At 61.7% G+C, this 17,086-nt stretch overlaps 1 protein-coding gene across 3 annotated transcripts; it reads left to right on the top strand.

The window, feature by feature from the left end:
* The first annotated feature begins 2,178 nt into the window (after window positions 1-2,178).
* LOC131480133 (anoctamin-9-like) lies at window positions 2,179-16,471 on the top strand. 3 transcript variants are annotated; one of them, XM_058662595.1, is made up of 24 exons: window positions 2,179-2,269; window positions 4,613-4,681; window positions 4,763-4,888; window positions 4,977-5,113; window positions 5,862-5,908; window positions 6,343-6,401; window positions 6,474-6,547; window positions 7,374-7,508; window positions 7,614-7,710; window positions 7,792-7,852; window positions 7,932-8,014; window positions 9,266-9,370; window positions 9,451-9,618; window positions 9,695-9,731; window positions 9,851-9,962; window positions 14,051-14,108; window positions 14,509-14,606; window positions 14,690-14,829; window positions 14,914-15,066; window positions 15,376-15,523; window positions 15,801-15,902; window positions 15,984-16,080; window positions 16,171-16,283; window positions 16,370-16,471. In XM_058662595.1, the coding sequence occupies exons 1-24, from the start codon at window positions 2,264-2,266 to the stop codon at window positions 16,395-16,397; spliced, it is 2,253 nt and encodes a 750-aa protein (XP_058518578.1). In that variant the 5' UTR covers window positions 2,179-2,263; the 3' UTR covers window positions 16,398-16,471. The 3 variants fall into 3 exon arrangements, with proteins under 3 accessions (XP_058518578.1, XP_058518577.1, XP_058518579.1); XM_058662594.1 differs by having other exon boundaries at window positions 4,748-4,888; XM_058662596.1 differs by lacking the exons at window positions 2,179-2,269; window positions 4,613-4,681; window positions 4,763-4,888 and having other exon boundaries at window positions 5,022-5,113; window positions 6,304-6,401.
* The last annotated feature ends 615 nt before the right edge of the window (window positions 16,472-17,086 follow it).

Here is a 17,086-nt window from a genome sequence, read left to right as displayed (position 1 = left end):
GTGGACCCGTGGGCGGGTGGAGCAGTGGACCCGTGGGCCGGTGGGCGGGTGGAGCGGTGGAGCGGTGGGCCGGTGGGCCGGTGGACCCGTGGGCCGGTGGGCGGGTGGAGCGGGTGGACCCGTGGGCGGGTGGAGCAGTGGACCCGTGGGCCGGTGGGCGGGTGGAGCGGTGGAGCGGTGGGCCGGTGGGCCGGTGGACCCGTGGGCCGGTGGGCGGGTGGAGCGGGTGGACCCGTGGGCGGGTGGAGCAGTGGACCCGTGGGCGGGTGGAGCAGTGGACCCGTGGGCCGGTGGGCCGGTGGGCTGCCCTCGCAGCACCCGGGCTGCCGAGGGGCCTCCTCTGATGGAGCGTCTGTGAGAGGGTGTCTGAGGCGTCTGTAACAGGGCATCGCTGATGGGGTGTCCCTGACGGGGGTGGGGGCATCTCTAACTGGAGTGGGGGGTGTCTGACGTGGATGGGGGCATCTGACAGGACATGGGTATCTCATATGGGCGTCTCTGACAGGGTGTTTCTGACGGGGGTGGGGGTGTCTGACATGGATGGGGGCGTCTCTGCGGCGTTTCTGACAGGGGTGCAGGATGTTGAACGGGGATGGGGCGTCCGACAGGGATGGGGGTGTCTCTAACAGGGATGGGGGCATTTCTGACAGGGGTGGAGGATGTCTCTAACTGGAGTGGGCGGTGTCTGACGGAGGGCGTCTGACAGGGCATGGGTCTCTCATATGGGGCGTCTCGGACAGGGTGTTTCTGATGGGGCTGCAGGATGTCTCTAGCGGGGGTGGGGGCATCTCTGATGGGGGTGGGGGCGTCTGATGGTGGGTGCCTTCTCTGACAGGGCGTTCTCCTGAGCACTCGGTTCCAGCCTGGGGTCCCCTGGTGGCTGCCACCTTGCTTTTCTTACTGTGGTCCCCTTCTCGCCCCCCACAGGAGGGCTGGCTGGGGCGCTGCCCTGTCCAGCTCCAGGCAGCCCCTAGGGTGTGGCCGAGGGTCCCCTGGCTGTGCCGGTCCAGTGTCGTCGGCTTGAGGCCGGAGCGGGGGACAGTGACTGTCCTGGTGCAGACACTGCTGGTCCAGAGTGAGGCTGGCCTGGGCCCCCTCCCCAAATGCTGCAGCTGCCCAAGTGGGCAGTGGGAACCTAGCCCCAAGGTGCCCACCGCGCCTGGAGCAGCAGGCTTCCTCCAAGGGACCCTGTGGGTTCAGCTGCACCCTTCCTTTGTGACAGGGTGAAACGCTGCAGAGTGAGTGTATCCCAGTCACTGGTGGGCTTGGACACCCTCCTCCCAGAAGGAACCAGGACCTGGGAGCTGAGCCCCATGAGAAATGGAGCCAATTCCACAAAGCTGAACCGTGACTGTCCCTGTGGAATTGCTGATTTGGGCTCTAACCTGCTCAATGCAGCTGCTGTACCCTTGCTTGCCAGCGGAAAGGCCAGGAATGTTTTTCCTTAAAAGCTCACTAGAGTGACAGTTCGCGGCTGTCTCCCGCAGACCTGCTCTGAGTGGAAGCAGTTGCCAGCTGGCTAATAAAGACTCCCCAAATTCTAAATTGGCTTTGGTGCAATGCTTTCATGCAATGTGCCCCCTATAATACCTTTATCCTCTGTTCCGCGTCACACACGCCTTTACCACGGGCTCACTCAGCACAACAGAGAGAAGCTGTCTGGGAACCCCCAGCCTCACGGCAGATACAGCCTGAGCACTTCGGCGCCACTGGTGAGGCAGGCGGCAAAGCCCTGACGCGGTGGGTGCCCGCTGGCCCCGTGGTCACACACGCCTTTACCACGGGCTCACTCAGCACAACAGAGAGAAGCTGTCTGGGAACCCCCAGCCTCACGGCAGATACAGCCTGAGCACTTCGGCGCCACTGGTGAGGCAGGCGGCAAAGCCCTGACGCGGTGGGTGCCCGCTGGCCCCGTGGTGCTCCTGTCCCCAGGCCCTGTCTGCGGACGCCCCACACCTGGTGCTCCCAGAAGCAGCCGGAGGTTGAGGTGGGGCTGGGTTGGGGCTGCTGCTGCAGGTCAGGCCCCACCGCCCGGCTGGCAGCTGTCCACCACGACCCTGCCCGCCACGGGGGCACTTCCTCGGCCCCCCACCGTCCACCTGGCCTTCCTGGGCAGGTGCCTCCCCCGGCTCCTGCGGGCTCCGCCCCCTCCGCACACCTTGGCGCGGCCCGGGAGGAGGGGCAGGGCGGGGCGAGCCCCACGCGGAAGTCCGCGGCCGCACCTGGCGCGCACTCCGACCCGCAGTCCCTGGCAGCCGCCAGCATGCAGGTGAGTCGGGCGCCCAGGGCCCGCTCCTGCGGCTTCCCGCCCTGCCCTGAACAGCAGCGCCTGCCGGGGGCTCCCTGTCAGGGCGGGTGCTGTGTGGGCGTCCACCCCAGCAGCGCCCTTCCGATGCCGTCGGGTCTCGGCCACCTGGCCTAAGCGGCTGCCTGTGGTACCCCTCACATCCCGGCTGGCACCGGGTCGGGGAGTGGCCGGGGTAGGGGTGGGGTCGCGTGTCCCCTACTCCCCAGACCTAGGGGGGACCTGCTGGGGCTCTGGGGAGCAGGAGAGGGTCCCAGAGGGCGGCTCTGCCTCTCCCGCCTAGAAAAAGCCCCCAGGCCTGAATCAGGACCAAAACCGCCTTCCTCTGGGCTCCCAGGGCCGCAGGTGGAGCTGAACTCTGCCCGTCCAGACTCCACCTGGGCACTCCGGCTGCTCCAGCCAGCACCCGGATGCCCAGCCTGGACCCGCTGGTGTCAGGTGGGCAGAGGAGTCGGGGCCAGGTGTGTGGCTGCTGCAGCATGGAGGACTAAGCCCCCATGCCTGACCTGCATCTAGACAGCCCCATGCCCACAAGCACCCCACTGTGGCCACACAAGGGTTGGGGGATAGGCCAAAGTGCAGAGGGTGGGCGGGGCACCGGAGGGGTTTGTTGGGTACTCAGGTGTGGCAAGGTAGCTCCTTGGAAGAGAGCGGGTGGGAGGGAGGCTGTGTCTCCAGGGAGCTGTTCCCCCCGGGCACTGAACCCCACAGGTGCCAGGGCCCAGCCGCCCTCCTCCCTCTTTGCTGCACATTGTCAGGTGTGTGACACCCAAAGTCCCGGCGACCGTGGGAGGAAGTAGGAGGAAGATATGAAGGGTAGGGCCCAGCCAGGGCCACCTGCCCCACCTGTGAGCATGGGGCTGGGGGGGCACAGTGGCCCCTGCCCTGGGTGTCCTGTCTGGACCCCACTGGTGAGGGTCCCTGCAGGCTGGCTGCCCTGGGCACCAATGGGATGTGGGGCTGTCAGCATTGGGCTTGGGGCCCGGAAGGCAGGTTGATGTTGTGACTCGGAGCCTGAGGGGGCGGGGCTGCAACATGGCTGTCTAGCAGAGCAGAGCCCTGTGTGTTGCTTTACTGGGTCAGTCCCCCAACCCCAGTGACCAGTGGTCAGTCATCTGGGGTGACTGTGGGTGACCCCAGATCCTGAGTTTCTGGGTGTCTTGTTGGCTGAGGCTGGGATCTCCATGTGCCTTTCCCTGCCTGTGCTGGGGGATAGGGAGTGTGGCTCCATCAGCTGTCCCATGGGAGACCCCAAGGCGGGCACGCCCAGGGCTGCTGGGACGTCACCCTGGGCCTGGGCAGCCATCTGTCTTGGGGAGCAGTGGTACCTGCCCCGCCCTGTGTGTCATGTGAGCAGTGCCCTGAGCCAGGGAGAAGTTTCAGGTACCAGCGCCACACCCAAGTGAGGTGTCTGTCCCTGGACAGTCAGGGGCAGTGGGGTGGGGAGCATGAACACTGGGAAGGCAGCTCGGCCAGGACTGGCCAGCCCTGGACTACGCGAGGGTGGGGTTGGAGCAGGGAGCAGTTGGCACCTGGTGCGGGGGGATCCCAGGTAAACAAAACGAGCTCAGCATGAATGGGTGCCCAGCAGTCACCTCCTTTATCTGCCATCAGAATGTAGGACTGGCTGGGGCAGTCAGGGGAGGCTTCCCGGAGGAGGAGGAGGCAGGAATGCTGCCTGGGAAGGGGAGTGAGCACTCAGAGGTTCTCTCTCTGTCTCTCTCCATCTCTCCTTCTCTCTCATCTCTCTGTCTCTCTGTCTCTTCCTCTCTCTTCCCATCACTTTGCTTTTCACATACACACATCCTCAGAAAAGCGAGCCAGGGTTCTGCCCTCTGGTGCCCACCTTTACCTGCGACCCTGTGGGTCCTGCCCCGACCACTCACTGCCCACAGCCTCTCCCCGCCCAGAAGGGCACTGGTGAGGATGCCCACATAGGTCTCTCTGGATCTGGGGAGCTATGGCACTGCAGCCCCATGTCTTTGTAGCTGTCAGCATCAGGCCTGTGGCTGGAGTGCCCAGTCCCCTCACTGTGCCCCCGGTCACCATGGCCTCAGGGGTCTAGGGGTGTCCAGCACCTGAGCCGGCCACTCCAGTCCGGCAGCTGTGCCTTCAGCTGTGATGTGTGCAGCTTCTCTAGGGTGTCCAGTTCCGGAGGCCACAGGTGTTCCCCAACTGCCCACCCCCACTGCCCTGTAGGAGACATGTGTATGGGGAGTTCTCACCCCACAGCCGGCATGTTGGGGGCCCTGGGTGGCAAGGCACTGGCCTGCAGCATCTCCCCTCCTCCCTGTTTTGTGCCCCCAGGAGGAGGAGGAGATCCTGGCGGGGGCAGAAGGGGACAGCTTCCCCCTGATGGACATGTACAAGCAGGAGGTGAGTCTGGCGGGTACCCCCAATTCACCCCAGCCTCACCCTGCCTGAGTCTCACCCCAGCCTCAGACCTGCCTCCCGCAGACCCCAGATCCCGAAGCGTGGGACTTCGTCTTGGTGGCCGCCCAGAGCACCCAGAGCAACCGTGAACAGATGGAGCGGCAGCAGCGCTTCCTGGATGAGTTGAGAAGGAAGGGCTTCCGGGTCAAGGTGGGCTGGCACCAGGCACTGGGAGCAGGTCAGGGCAAACGGGGGGGTAGGGTGTGGCCAGCGCCAAGACCCATGGCTTCACCCCCAGGTGCTGGAGACCAGCAGCCAGATGTTCTTTGGGATTGGCACCAGCAGCAGGGTCTTGGACCTGTACCATGCCCTCCTTCTGGAGCCCAAAGGCTCCTGCCCCAGCCCCAGCAAGGACCCCAACTTAGCCGCCACAAGGTGAGAGGGACAGGCTGGTGACCCTGAGCCCCCATAATGCCCTGTCCAGGCAGCGTATGGTACATCTGGGTGACCATGGCCTGGGGGAGTCAAGCTGGCACTTGCAGGGTTGGGCAGGACTCACATAGGCCACTGGTGGGTCTTGGACAGCTGCCCTGGACTTTGGTCTCCAAGAAACCACTTCTCCAACAGGTGCGCCTCCCTACCTCCTGACTGGCCCCTCCAGGCCCCTCTGCCCTGGGCTGGGCTGGCTGGAGAGCCCTGGTAAAGGACTCTGAGTCTGGCCCTAGGCCTTGGAGGCCACCTGTGGGTACAGAGTGGCCACTCTCAGGGCTTGCTGTGCTCTGAGGGCTGGGCTGTCCACTTCCTGGGCCTGAGGCTATGTGAGCCCCATGCTGACAGGAAGCTGAGCTGGGTGTGGGGTCAGATGTGGGGTCCAAGGGTCAGGTGCAGGTACAGGTGTGGGGTCCAAGGGTCAAGTGTGGGGTTAAGTGTGGTGTTCAGGGGTTAGGTTGGGCTTAGATGTGCCCTGGAATGTGGGGTCCCTGGGGAGCTTGGGGGCACAGTTATGGGAAGGAGAAGGAGCCCCCAGCCAGGGCCTCACTCTGGATGGCGTGGGCAGGCCTGAGTGAGAGGACTAGGGTGGTAGGCTCTGTCAGGTCAGCGAGTACTGGGCCTGGGCCTGGCCGTGCCTGAGGGGTCAGTCCCTGCAGGGCCAGGGTGACGTGGCCCTACACGTGGGTTTCAGAATCCGAATCATCAACTTTGTCCTGAAAAGAAAGACGGAAACTGGAGGTGAGATGTGACTGGTGGGTGACGAATGGATCCCTGGGCTGTGTGATGGTCAGGGTCCCTGGGGTGTATGATGGAGGGTCTCTGGGCTCTGTGATGGGCAGGGTCCCTGGGGTGTATGATGGAGGGTCTCTGGGCTGTGTGATGGGCAGGGTTCCTGGGGTGGTGTGATGGAGGGTCTCTGGGGTGTGTGATGGGCAGTTTCTCTGTGCTGTGTGATGGGCAGGTTCCCTGGGCTGTGTGATGGGCAGGGTTCCTGGGCTGTGTGTGATGGAGGGTTCCTGGGCTGTGTGTGATGGAGGGTTCCTGGGCTGTGTGATGGACAGGGTCTCTGTGGCGTGTGATTGGTTGTGTCCCTGGGGTTGTAATGGGTTCCTGAGTGTATGTGTGTGATGCAGGTGGTCCTACCCCCTGACCCTTGCCACCTCTGATCCCAGACACCTTTGATGATATGATGAAGGACGGGGTCTTTGAGGCCAAGTTCCCCCTGCATAAGGTGAGCCCTGAGCCTGCTGGGAGCTCCAGGGATGGGACCCCGGGGTAGGGATCTCACTGTTGCTTGCCCCAGGGGGAGGAATACCTGAAGAGCAAATGGGCCCAGTGGAGGGACATTTTCCAGAAGCAACCGATTGACAAGATCAGGTAACTTCTCCAAAGGCAATGGCCTGAGCGGCAGACACACCTGTACACACAGACCCACCTGTGTCCACAACTCTACCCACAGATACACCTGTATACAAGACACACCTGTACACACAGACCCACCTGTGTCCACAACTCTACCCACAGATACACCTGTACACAAGACATACCTGTACCCACAGACACACCTGTACACACAGACCCACCTGTGTCCACAAACTCTACCCACAGATACACCTGTACACAAGACATACCTGTACCCACAGACACACCTGTACACACAGACCCACCTGTGTCCACAAACTCTACCCACAGATACACCTGCACACAAGACATACCTGTACCCACAGACACACCTGTACACACAGACCCACCTGTGTCCACAAACTCTACCCACAGATACACCTGTACACAAGACATACCTGTACCCACAGACACACCTGTACACACAGACCCACCTGTGTCCACAAACTCTACCCACAGATACACCTGTACACAAGACATACCTGTACCTCCATAGACACAGCAGTACACACAGACACACCTGTACACATAGACACACCCATGCCCACAAATACACGGTACCCACAGATACACCTGTACACAAGACACACCTATGCCCACAGACACACCTATACATGCAGACACGCCTGTACCCACAGACATACCTGTGCTTACACACACACCTGTACCTCCATAGGCACCCCTTGAACCCACAGACACTCCTGAGGCCCCATACACTTGTGTGACCACACCCCAGGAGGCACTGGTGCTGCTGGTGTGCCTGTTCTCTCACTGGACAGCCCTAATGGGGACTGTGTCGCAGGGACTACTTTGGCGAGAAGGTGGCACTGTACTTTGCCTGGCTAGGCTGGTACACCTACATGCTGGTGCCTGCCGCCCTGGTGGGCCTTATCGTCTTCTTCAGTGGATTCGCCCTGTTTGATGCCAGTCAGATCAGGTGGGTCTGGGTGAGGTGGGGATCCTGGGATACGGTGGGGGTTCCAGCAGGAGCTTGGGGTCCCTGGCCTGGTGAGAGATGGCATGAGCACCTGTGCACCTCCAGCAAGGAGATCTGCAATGCCACCGACGTCTTCATGTGTCCCCACGGGGAGCGCCAGCGCACCTACCGGCCACTCTCTGACACCTGCACTTTTGCCAAGGTTCAGCCCTGGGCCTGGGGGCTGGGGGCAGGGGGTTCCCCCTTTCCCAGGATCTGGACACCAGCCCTGCTTCCTCTCCAGCTCACCCACCTTTTTGACAACGAGGGCACAGTGTTGTTCGCCATATTCATGGCGTTGTGGGGTAAGTCACCCCTGGGAAGGAGCACAAGTGCTTAGCCCATCCCTTGGGGTATTCTGTTACCTGTCATGTTCCACCACAGCCACCGTGTTCCTGGAGATCTGGAAGAGACAGCGGGCACGGGTGGTCCTGCACTGGGATCTATATGGCTGGGACGAGGATCAGGTGAGGAAGAGGGAGGAGGGGAACCCACTAGTGCTAAGAATAGGAGAATTTCCCATGGCTAATGAGTGTGTCCCATGTCAGAGGTTGTGTCCTGTGTGTGTGTGAGGAGTGTGTCCCGTGTGTGTGTGAGGAGTGTGTCCTATGTGTGAGGAGTGTGTGTGTGAGAGGAGTGTGCTCTATGTGTGTGAGGAGTGTGTCCTACTTGTGAGGAGTGTGTCCTGTGTGTGAGAGGAGTGTGTCCTCTGTGCCCTGTGTGTGTGAGGAGTGTGTCCTCTGTGCCCTGTGTGTGAGAAGAGTGTGTCCTGTGTGTGAGGAGTGTGTGTGTGAGGAGTGTGTCCCGTGTGTGTGTGTGAGGAGTGTGTCCCGTGTGTGTGTGTGAGGAGTGTGTCCTATGTGTGAGGAGTGTGTGTGTGAGAGGAGTGTGCTCTACGTGTGTGAGGAGTGTGTCCTACTTGTGAGGAGTGTGTCCTGTGTGTGTGAGGAGTGTGTCCTCTGTGCCCTGTGTGTGTGAGGAGTGTGTCCTCTGTGCCCTGTGTGTGAGAAGAGTGTGTCCTGTGTGTGAGGAGTGTGTGTGTGTGAGGAGTATGTCCTGTGTGTGAGGAGTGTGTCCTTTGTGTGAGGAGTGTGTCCTATGTGTGAGGAGTATGTCCTGTGTGTGAGGAGTGTGTCCCGTGTGTGTGAGGAGTGTGTCCTGTGTGTGTATGAGGAGTGTGTCCTGTGAGTGTGTGTGAGGAGTGTGTCCTTTGTGTGAGGAGTGTGTCCTATGTGTGAGGAGTATGTCCTGTGTGTGTGAGGTGTGTGTCCCATGTGTGTGTGAGGAGTGTGTCCTGTGTGTGTTTGTGAGGAGTGTGTCCTGTGTGTGAGGAGTGTGTCCTGTGTGTGAGATGTATGTCTGTGTGTGTGAGGAGTGTGTCCTGTGTGTGTGAGTAGTGTGTCCCGTGTGTGTGAGGAGTGTGTCCTGTGTGTGTGTGAGGAGTGTGTCCTATGTGTGAGGAGTGTGTCCCGTGTGTGTGAGGAGTGTGTCCTATGTGTGAGGAGTGTGTCCCGTGTGTGTGAGGAGTGTGTCCCGTGTGTGTGAGGAGTGTGTCCCGTGTGTGTGAGGAGTGTGTCCCGTGTGTGTGAGGAGTGTGTCCCGTGTGTGTGTGAGGAGTGTGTCCCGTGTGTGTGAGGAGTGTGTCCCGTGTGTGTGAGGAGTGTGCCCTGTGTGTCTGAGGCCTGTGTCCTGTCTGAAGTTGCCTCGGATCTCCTCAGGAGGAGATGGCGCTCCAGCTCATCAACTCTCCTGAGTACCAGCTGCAACCTCACCAGCACTCGTACGTGCGCAGCACCATCATCCTCATCGTGTCCCTGCTCATGGTACTCCCTGGGGAACCAGGCCAAGCCCTGGGTCGGGGCGCCTCTCCACTCCTCCCCACCGCAGCTGCTGACCCCCACAGATCTGCCTGCTGATCGGCATGGCCCACGTGCTGGTGGTCTACCGCGTGGTGGCTGGCCCCCTCTTCAGCAGCTGGACCTCCGGTATCCTGAGGGAGGAGTATGTGACCACAGCCGTGGTGGTGACGGGGGCCGTGGTACATTACGTCATCATCGTCGTCCTGACTAAGGTGGGTTGAGGAGCAGGGCCGAGGGCGGGCCAGGCCGCGAGGCCCCGGGTGACTCCTCACGGTGATGCTCCCGCAGGTCAACAAGTGTGTGGCACTGAAGCTCTGTGACTTCGGTGAGAGCATTCGGGTGGGGTCTTGGAGCTGAGCCGAGGTCTGGGGAGGGTCCTTCCATGGTGCAGGGTTGGCAGGGATGGGTGAGGGACAGGGGAGGCCCAGCCACGTGTCCTTACAGAGAAGCCCAGGACCTTCTCAGAGAGAGAGAGAAAGTTCACCATTAAGTTCTTCATGCTGCAGTTCTTCACCCACTTCTCCTCCCTGGTCTACATCGCCTTCATCCTGGGCAGGTAGGCCCCTCTCCCAGCCACGTGGGTCAGTGTGGGCCTTGGCCCAGCCCTGCTCTGGCTCTTTCCCCATCAGTTCTCCCGGAGAGGGGTTCCGGAGGCCTCTCGGCTAGACAGTGTCCGCACGGCAACTCCTTGGCTGTCCGCGGCTGTGTCTTCTCCAGGACTCTCCTCCAGATGATGCCTGGCCACGTGTCAGCCCCCGGGAGGAGTGCAGAGGTGGACACAGCAAGGGCAACCTGTGGGCCCTGTGAACCCACTTCCATGGCTTGAAGTAAACTGCCTGAGAGGCCTCGGGCAAAGGGTTCACTCCAGCTCAGAGCTGGGTGGTCAGTGGCCACTGGACGTGGCAGATACAGTGAGAATCTGAGCACCTGAGCCAAGCTCAGACACCCCTTGCCCACTGATCCCCACCGACCCCCACTGACTCCCATCCACCTTGGCACTCTCAGCACTGTAACCAGCTCAGGTCTCCCCCACTCACCCATCAACCCTCACACTGAATGTAAGTGTCTGTGTGAATTCTGGGGAGGCATTCCTGCTGTACCCCGCAGGGTTGCTACCTGCCTCCATGTGCCCAGTCAGGGCTCCAGCAGGTGCCTGTGTCAGGTCCCACACAGGATTGGTTCCACCCACTGCAACTCCCAAGGCTTAATTATTTTTACTTGAAAGGCAGAGTTATACACACACACACATACACTCTATTTGCTGGTTCACTCTGAATGACTGAAGTGGGTGGGGCAGGACCAGGTGAAGTCTGCAACTTCCTCCATACCTGCCACATGGGTGCAGGGTCCCAAAGATTTGGTCCAGCCCCCACTGCTCTTCCAGGTGTATTAGCAGGGAGCTGGATGGGAAGTGGAGCAGCTAGGATTGGAACTGGTGCCCAATAGGATGCTGGTGCCTCAGGCATAGGCTTAGCTTGCTACCCAGTGGCGCTGGCCCAACCCCCAAATCTAAGCCGAGTCCAGCATTGATTTCAAACTCCAAAGTCCAGAATCTGATCTGATACTCAAGGCAAACTCTTGGCCAAGAACCCAAATAGACACAGACAGCTTGCACTAACTGGATCAGTGAAGCAGACAAGGGTCGTGGGTGAGAGATGGGGAGGCGGACTGGCTTCACGGGGTGGCCAGACTTGTCCACAGGCCCACACCCTTCCCCTGTCCTGGGGGCTGGCTGCGCCAGGCCCCTCGGCTCTGCCAGCCCTGCCCCTCGTGGCGACTCTGCCCCTGGAATCCTCTAACTGGGTCAAAAGACCCCTAGAATCTAGGGGTGACCCAGCACCCTCTCCCACCATGTCACTTTTCGCTGGCCTGGCTGGACAGCTGACAGCCGTTGCCGGCACCATCTCCTACAGGTGGTGCCTCTGTTGCCTGGGCCAGTGGCTGTCCTTGGCCTGGCCCCCACCCTCTCCCTTGAAACAGGAGGGGCCAGGGTTGGCACATCTAGTCCATCTATGCAGGGCAAGCAGGGAGACCAGTAGTCTTTTATCCTACCTTCGTCCCCTGGCCAGCCTTTCACCTGCGGCCTGGCCCTGTGTATGCTGCCCCTTGCCTGCGGCCCAACCCTGTGCCCGCAGCCCCTTGCCCACACCCTGACCCCCGGCCTGCTGCCTCTCACCCACTCATTGCTGCTCCAGGCATGTGGCTTTCTACTGCCCTCTTCTTGCCAGGCTGTGCTGTGGCTTCCTCTAGCCACGCCCCTCTCCTACTCTCAGGATAAGGAATGTAACACAGCCCAGACCCTCACTGCTGAGCAGGAAACACGGCCTCCTGGCCAGTTCCCTGGTTCCCTGGCCTCCTGGTCTTGCCAGGAGCCTCGCTGGCCAGGCCTATTCTGCCCACATGCCTACCTGCATCTTAGCACACATTCGGGGTGCCCTCCAGCTTGCTGCCTGCGCCCATCTGAGGTGTGGCTTGCAGCAGGCACCCTCTCCTGCCCCTACTTCCTGTGTCACTCAGTTGCCATGCACAGGAGCGGTCATGAGAGCAGGGGAGGGTTTGTCAGCTTCCAGTACGAAGGCATCAAGTCATGGAGGCAGCTATGGAGTCCAAGGTCATGGGATGAGCTGGGGCAGAGCTTCCGCTTGGAGTCACCCGGCCTGTCCCTAGGACCAACACACCTTGCAAGCTAAGCTCCCCTCCAGACACCCCCGCCACAGCTGCCTCTCTGCGGCTCATGGGAGACGGGCCCTGGATCAGAAACTGAATCCTGTGGCGCTGGGGTGCTGGTAGGGTAGAGTGCCCCCTGCCCCTGTGCCCTCTGTGTAAAGCTGACCTCATGCAGCTCTTCAGGATGGTGACCCTGGGGTGGCCCAGCAGCTCAGTCTGTGACCACAGGCTGTGATGGTCATAGTTTGCATGCGGGCTGCTTCCTGGGTGCTGGCACTTTGTCCTTGTTGGGGTTGGGTGGCTTGCCTGTCCCCCCTGCCTTTGCCAGGCCCTGCTGTCTCTCCATGGTGCCCTCTCAGGAGGAGTCCCCAAGCCTTCTTCGTGCCTGGGTTTCCTCATGTACCTGAGCAAGTACATGGGGGACCAGTTTTCTGAGTTATTGCGTGATTACCACGTGTCGGGTCTGCTCTCCCACAGGCTGGCATGCGTGGGCATGCCTCAGTTCATGTTCCCTTCTTGGAAGTCACTCCTGCGCTCACTGCTGCATTTGTTGTCCTGGAGGCCGAGGCCAGGGGCTGCCACCTGCCTCCCTGTGCCTAGCCAGGGCTCCAGCTTTCCTGCTCCAATAATTCCCCTGGGCCCAGCTCCTCTGCTTGGAGTTCTGCGGCCCTGGCCTCTGTGGCCTCAGTCTCCTAGGCACTGATCTCTGTGGCAATGCCCTCCGTGACCCTGGTCCCCGTGGCCTTGCTCCTCCATGGCGCTGGCCCTCCGTGACTCTGGTCCCCACCATGGCCCTAGCCCCCGTGGCCTCCCCCTCCTGTGGCCCTGGCCCCCGTGGCCTCCCCTCCTGTGGCCCTGGCCCCCGTGGCCTCCCCTCCTGTGGCCCTGGCCCCCGTGGCATCCCCATCCGTGGCCCTGGCCCAGTGGCCTCCCCCTCCTGTGGCCTTGGTGGCCTCACCCTCCTGTGGCCCTGGCCCCCGTGGCCTCCCCCTCCTGTGGCCCTGGCCCAGTGGCCTCCCCCTCCGTGGCCCTGGCCCCCGTGGCCTCCCCTCCTGTGGCCCTGGTGGCCTCACCCTCCTGTGGCCCTGGCCCCCGTGGCCTCCCCTCTCTGTGGCACTGACCTGCGGCCCGTGCTCCACCCAACACCAGGATCTTTCTGTCCTCCCAGAGAACTTTTCAGTTAAAGCCTTAGTTTCTACAATTTCAAATCTTTCTTTATAAAGATTTATTTGTTTGAAAGAGTTTTATATAGAGAAATACTGTCCACATGCTGGTTTATTCCCCTCACTCCCCAAATGGCTACAACAGCCAGGCTGAAGCCAGGAGCCTCCTCGATGTCTCCTACGTGGGTGCAGGGTCCCAAGCACTTGGGCCATCTTCTGCAATCCCAGGCCATCAGCAGAGAGCTGGATAGAAGTGCAGCAGCTGGGACAATTGGTGCCCGTGTGGATGGCTGGCACTGCAGGGAATGGCTGTTGGGTCACAGCACCAGCCCCTACTTGTTTATTTTTTGTAAAAAAAAAAAAAAGTTTGTTTATTTTTTGAATTTATTTGTTAGTGGGGCCATAGCCTGGTGCCATAGGTAGACTAAGCTTCTGTCTGTGGTGCTGGTAGGACCGTCCCTTGTTCTCCAGTACAGCGTGGGACTTGGCCAACGCACCCAGTCAGGCTGTCCCTGCTCCCCACTTCCCACTGCTCCAGGGTCTGCCTGCCGCCCCCTCCTCCAGTGCAGAGCTGGGCTCCCTCCGGACTGCCCCAATGCCCTGCCTGCACCTCGGCATTGCCGGCACCACAGACCTGGGAAGGGCAGTGACACTAGGGCACTGGCCATGCCGGCTGACCCACCACCTCCACTGTGGGGGCGCAGACATAGCCACACCCTCCTGTCCCGTTTCTTTGTGGTACTCACCCCCCACAGTCCCCACATCTACCCTGTGGCCACTGCGCCCTCCCCCCAGGCCTACTTCTCACCTGCAGGATTAATGGCCATCCTGGGAAGTCCACGCGCCTGGCTGGCCAGTGGAAGCTGGAAGAGGTCAGTTGGCCCTAGCTCCAGCTCCCACCACCCGGCCCCTGCTGCCCTCCTGCCCCCTGTGGCTGACTGACCACCCAGCCCCTGCTGCCCCTTGCCCCTGTGGCTGGCTGACTGACCACCCAGCCCCTACTGCCCTCCTGCCCCCCGTGGCTGACTGCCTGACCACCCGGCCCCTGCTGCCCCTTGCCCCTTGTGACTGAACACCCTGACCACCCAAACCCTGCTGCCCTCCTACCCCCTGTGGCTGACTGTCTGACCACCCGGCCCCTGCTGCCCCTTGCCCCTGTGGCTGACTGTCTGACTACCCAAACCCTGCTGCCCCTGGCCCCCTGTGGCTGACCACCCAGCCCCTGCTGCTCTCTCGCCCCCATGGCTGAGTGCTCTGACCACCCACCCACAGTGCCACCTCAGCGGCTGCATGATGGACTTGTTCGTGCAGATGGCCATCATCATGATCCTGAAGCAGACCTTGAGCAACTGTGCGGAATACCTGAAGCCGTGAGTGCGCCACGCTGCCCCACTGCCCTGCCACCCCTCACTCCCTCTGTCCCGGCCCTGCCCCATGCGTCCCTTGTCCACAGGTGGTTGACTCACAAGTGGCGCACCATGTGTTCAGGGTCCCATCGCCTGGCCCAGGACCCTGAGCTCGCACACTGGCAGCGCAACTATCTCCTGAATGAGGTTAACACCTTCAGCCTCTTCGATGAGTTCATGGAGATGAGTGCGTGGGCAGCGGGCAGAGGGGATGAGGGTGGCACAGTGTGGGGTAGCTCTCTGTGACCCGCCACCCTCCGGCTACCCACAGTGATCCAGTATGGCTTCACCACCATCTTCGTGGCCGCCTTCCCGCTGGCGCCGCTGCTTGCCTTCTTCAGCAACCTGCTGGAGATCCGCCTGGACGCCATCAAGATGGTGCGGCTGCAGCGGCGCCTGGTGCCTCGCAAGGCCAAGGACATTGGTCAGTGCTCACCCAGGCAGGCTCTGGGAGGCCCCATGGCTGGCACCTGACCCAACATCATGGTGGGGGGTGGGTTGCCAAGGTGGGGCACACTGGGATGGGTGGGGGTCAGTGGGAGACATGGGGGCAAGAGGGAGGTGGGAGGCAGGTTCCAGGATGGACGTCCATGGCAGAGCTGAGGCCAGGGCACTGGGGACCACCCCACCTAGCCTGTCAGCAGGACTTGGGTGGCCATTGTTGGTGTCACCTCTAGCTAGCCAGGCTACTCCGGCCTGGAGGAGCTGGCAGCTGACGGCCACCTCCACCCAGGGACGTGGCTGCAGGTGCTAGAGACCATCGGAGTGCTGGCCGTCATCGCCAATGGGATGATCATCGCCTTCACGTCTGAGTTCATCCCCCGTGTCGTCTACAAGTACCGCTATGGCCCCTGCAGCCGGGGGACCCCCACCACCCAGGAGTAAGCAAGGCCTCAGCCTTCTTGGAGCAGCCCCTTCCCCGACCAGCTCAGCCCTGGGTGAGGCCAGACCGCTGTCCTGTTGATGGCCTGGGCTTCCACGGCCATGGGGTCCTAGCTCTGCTGTTGTTAAGGGGGCCCCAGGGGGAGGGACAGCTGCCTGCCCTGCCCCATCCCATGAGCTCCTCTCCACCCCAGGCTGATGGGAGAAGTGGAGGTGGCTGGCCCCACTGCCCCCAGGGGACTGGGCCAGCCCCCACACTAGCCACTCCTCCCCCAGCTGCCTCACCGGCTACGTCAACCACAGCTTGTCCATCTTCTACACCAAGGACTTCCCACACCTGGCAGGGACTGAGACTCCAGAGAACGTGACCCAGTGCAGGTCTGGAGCCCCCACCCCTGCTGGCCGCGCAGAGGCCTGCGATCCCCCCGCCCCAGCCTGACCCCAGCTGTCCCACCCCAGGTACCGGGACTACCGCCATGCCGGCGGCGACTACAACCTGTCGGAACAGTTCTGGTACATCCTCGCCATCCGCCTAGCCTTCCTCATCCTCTTTGAGGTGAGGGCTGGACCAGGGCCAGGCCAGACTCTGCAGCCCCCTCTGCGGCCTCGGCCCAGCCAGCCCTGATCCCACCCCTGCTGCCTGCAGCACGTGGCCCTGTGCATCAAGCTCATCGCGGCCTGGTTTGTGCCGGATGTCCCTCAATCCGTCAAGAACAAAGTCCTTGGGGACAAGTACCAGGAGCTGCAGGAAAAGCTGCGGTAGGGGCGGGGCCTACGTGTGGGAGGGGCAGGGCAGCGCAGGGCAGGGCCTGGACTCTGACCCACCAACCCCACCCTGCCTCCAGCTCCATTTCCAAGAGCACTGAGGTGTAGATCCGGAGCTGGAACCAGAGCTGCACTGCTACCTCGCACCGGCCCAGGCTCCACGGGGAGCGCGCGTGCGTGTGTGTGATTGCGTGGATTGTGTGTGCTGTGTGTGTATATGTATAGAGTATGTGTATTTCTATGGGCTGTGTATGTCACGTTGTGGACCTGTGTATGTGGAGGGGTGCGGCCGTCACAGAACTGCCACATCTGTCTGGGGCCTGCTCCATCGTGTGGACACTGTCCTGACTTCACCTCTGGGGAACCTGGAGACATGACCTTGGGGAGCAGGGGTCCTTGGGGCAGTCACAAGGCAGGACCAAGACCCCTGGGTTCCCCTGCCCTAGCTGGGGGCAGCTGAATGCGCATAATAAAATCATCCGTCTCTGTCGAGTTCTGGTCTACTGGGCATGCTCCAGGGGTGGAAGGAGGACAGGTCCCTGGACCCCTACTAAGGCTCTCGGGACCTGCAGTCTGGCAGGAAAAGGCCGGCTTGGTCGTGGGCGAGGGTCAGGACTGGCTACCGTGAAGGGGCAAGGGGCAGAGGCCTCCCGCAGCCATGAGCGTCGGCACGCTGGCTGAGCCGGTTTGGCCTCTGCCCCCTGGGTCAGGCGGCCACTGCGACCTGCGAGCGCACTCCAGCCTCCGGCGCAAAGCGGCACCCTGGGGCCCGCCCTGGGCCTGGCTGCGGGGCGGGG

The sequence above is a fragment of the Ochotona princeps genome, chromosome 4 (assembly GCF_030435755.1).
Source record: "Ochotona princeps isolate mOchPri1 chromosome 4, mOchPri1.hap1, whole genome shotgun sequence".
Taxonomy (NCBI): Eukaryota; Metazoa; Chordata; class Mammalia; order Lagomorpha; family Ochotonidae; genus Ochotona; species Ochotona princeps.
The sequence above is the reverse complement of the archived record's forward strand: the minus strand, read 5'-3'. Positions and strand labels throughout refer to the sequence as shown.

Bases quoted from the DNA above. Each gene is read 5' to 3' on its own strand.
- LOC131480133 (XM_058662594.1), top strand. The intron at 8,015-9,265 runs GTGAGGAAGAGG...GGATCTCCTCAG, and splicing joins ATGGCTGGGACGAGGATCAG to GAGGAGATGGCGCTCCAGCT. The intron at 9,371-9,450 runs GTACTCCCTGGG...TGACCCCCACAG, and splicing joins TCATCGTGTCCCTGCTCATG to ATCTGCCTGCTGATCGGCAT.